This window comes from Antrostomus carolinensis, unplaced genomic scaffold (genome assembly GCF_000700745.2).
Source record: "Antrostomus carolinensis isolate BGI_N321 unplaced genomic scaffold, ASM70074v2 scaffold5873, whole genome shotgun sequence".
NCBI classification, from domain to species: Eukaryota; Metazoa; Chordata; class Aves; order Caprimulgiformes; family Caprimulgidae; genus Antrostomus; species Antrostomus carolinensis.
In genome coordinates this window covers 50,638-52,679 of record NW_010305750.1, presented here as the reverse complement: position 1 = coordinate 52,679, position 2,042 = coordinate 50,638, and the positions used below count along the sequence as shown (strand labels likewise).

Below are 2,042 nucleotides of genomic sequence, written 5' to 3'. Positions count from 1 at the left end.
CACTGGTGCTCCTACTGCTCCCTTCAGCCCATGGCAGTAGTGGTTGTGGGCAGTGGGAAAAGCAGAAGGATGAGGAGCAGGAAGAGAGAGTTCCCCCCTCCGTGTTTCTACAAGGACCTAATGAGCAATGGACACTGCAGGGTTTACAGCGTGGGTGATTTCTACAATGCTCTTCAGAGGGAAGAAAGTTAAATTTATAAACAAAACAGCATGGCTGGTGCTGCGACTCACTTCAGTGTGTGAGGATAGTGAGTAAGGGCACTATACACTAGACTCAGGTTTTTTGGACACTTATGTAAATCATGCCAGGCTTCCCTGGATGAGAAACGAGCACCCACCACTGTATTCACAGTTAATAATTTCATGAGTTTCTCTGTAAAATGGCTCCATATTTTTTCCATAGTGAGATTACCTTATGAAAAACAAAGCCAAGATCACAGAATCATTCTGATAATAACAAAAATGGCTTAGGCCCTACCTGAGGAAGTAAGTTACCTTTCAAGAGGGTAAACAATGTTGTGAACAGTCATGGTGACACAGAGCTAAGAAATGCTGGAGAAGAAACTCTTTTCCTCTCACACTAGAGCTGCTGATACTTCAGCTCTTTTCCCCCACGCCATACAGGGGTGAACATTGAGTGCTCAAAGTGACACACCAGAACAGCCAATACTCTAGTTTAAATTTCTAGAAGAGGAAGACCAAATTTCACATCCCTCTTACAATTATGGAAGCTAGAAAAAGACCAAGGGAAGCTAACAAGAGACAGACAGTCTATCTACTATGTCCAGTGCTGACATGGACCACTTTGACATGTCTCTTGTCTGCACCAGAAAGAAGCAGTAACCTGAATTTTTGTCTCTTGTAACCCTGGAGAATATCTCAATCCAGAGAAATGGATAGAAGGGCTGGACCTGCATGGCTTCAGCTTTGACCTTAAGTTCCTTGGGGGAAACTCCTGCAAAAAAATTTAATTTTTTGCAGTCAACATTTGACTGGTGAAATGTTTTTCTGCTGGAAGATTCCTGACTACCACCTAGGTCTAAATTTGCCCCTCTCAAGCAGGCAGACAGTTACATGCTCTAAGTACCTCTAAAGACCAACCAACTTTATGGAGCCGCTGGAATGCCTGGCATTTGTGTTTTAAATCTTTCATGTAAGCAGGCTATTTGAGCCAGAGGACAAGTAAGCACCAGTCCTGGAATCCAAGAATCTCTACTTTGTTCCCAGATTATGAGGACATGTTGCTGCTTCTAAACAGCCGAAGTCTTGTGCCTTTCACAAGCTTCTCAGACCTACCAGCTGGGTGGTTGGGATACAATTTTCTGTGTTTATGCCACTCATGTCATTCTGAATCAATACAACTGGTGACTGTTTCAATTTCACATTGTTCTCAATAATGGAAACTACCTATGAGAATAATTATTGGCAGGATTCAGACCTTCAAAACTGTAACAAAATCCCTTCAATTTTTTAAAGTACCTTCTTTCACTTCCTGCTTCTGGTCTTGATTTTCCATCTCCAAGTCATCCTGTGCTTTTGGCTCCACCATCTCTTCATCGTCTTCATCCTCTAAAAAAAGGGAAGAACAAGATTTGTGGGATTCACCTCTTTAAGGGGGAGGGAAATAGTGTATCTTTATGATTATAAACTGGTAGGAAACACAGGTAAAGCAAAGTGCACAATAAATGGAAATGCCTACATTTGTACTCAAAGTGACACTCTCGGAAATTTGCCCCCAGACTGCAGAATAATCTGCTAACACAGGGCACCTGCCCCTTGTGCTCCCTGTGGCAACCTCCCATCTCAGATGTTGGCTCAGTATCTCCCTGACCTCGGAGGTGACTTCTTGGATGGCATAAGAACAGATGCAAACATGTTTCAGCCTGGCAGCTATTCTACAGTTGGGACACCTGCTATCCAGACACCTCATTTCCAATTCAATTCTCACCAGATTAATTTGTCTTTTGACCTACAGGAAGGGGTTAAATAGAAATCTGACCTCAGGTCATATGCCACTAGCAAGCAAACAAGCATGTTACAGT

At 42.9% G+C, this 2,042-nt stretch overlaps 1 protein-coding gene across 1 annotated transcript in view; it reads right to left on the bottom strand.

Moving 5' to 3' along the window:
- Positions 1 to 1,569, bottom strand: part of LOC104522541 (cytoplasmic dynein 1 intermediate chain 1) — a gene marked incomplete at both ends in the record, with an annotated part of 48,600 nt that extends 47,031 nt beyond the window's left edge. The window contains one exon of the mRNA XM_010164867.1: positions 1,480 to 1,569. Within this exon, the coding sequence (XP_010163169.1) occupies positions 1,480 to 1,569 (90 nt within the window). The remainder of the gene's footprint in view (positions 1 to 1,479) is intronic.
- Between the last annotated feature and the right edge of the window lie 473 nt (positions 1,570 to 2,042).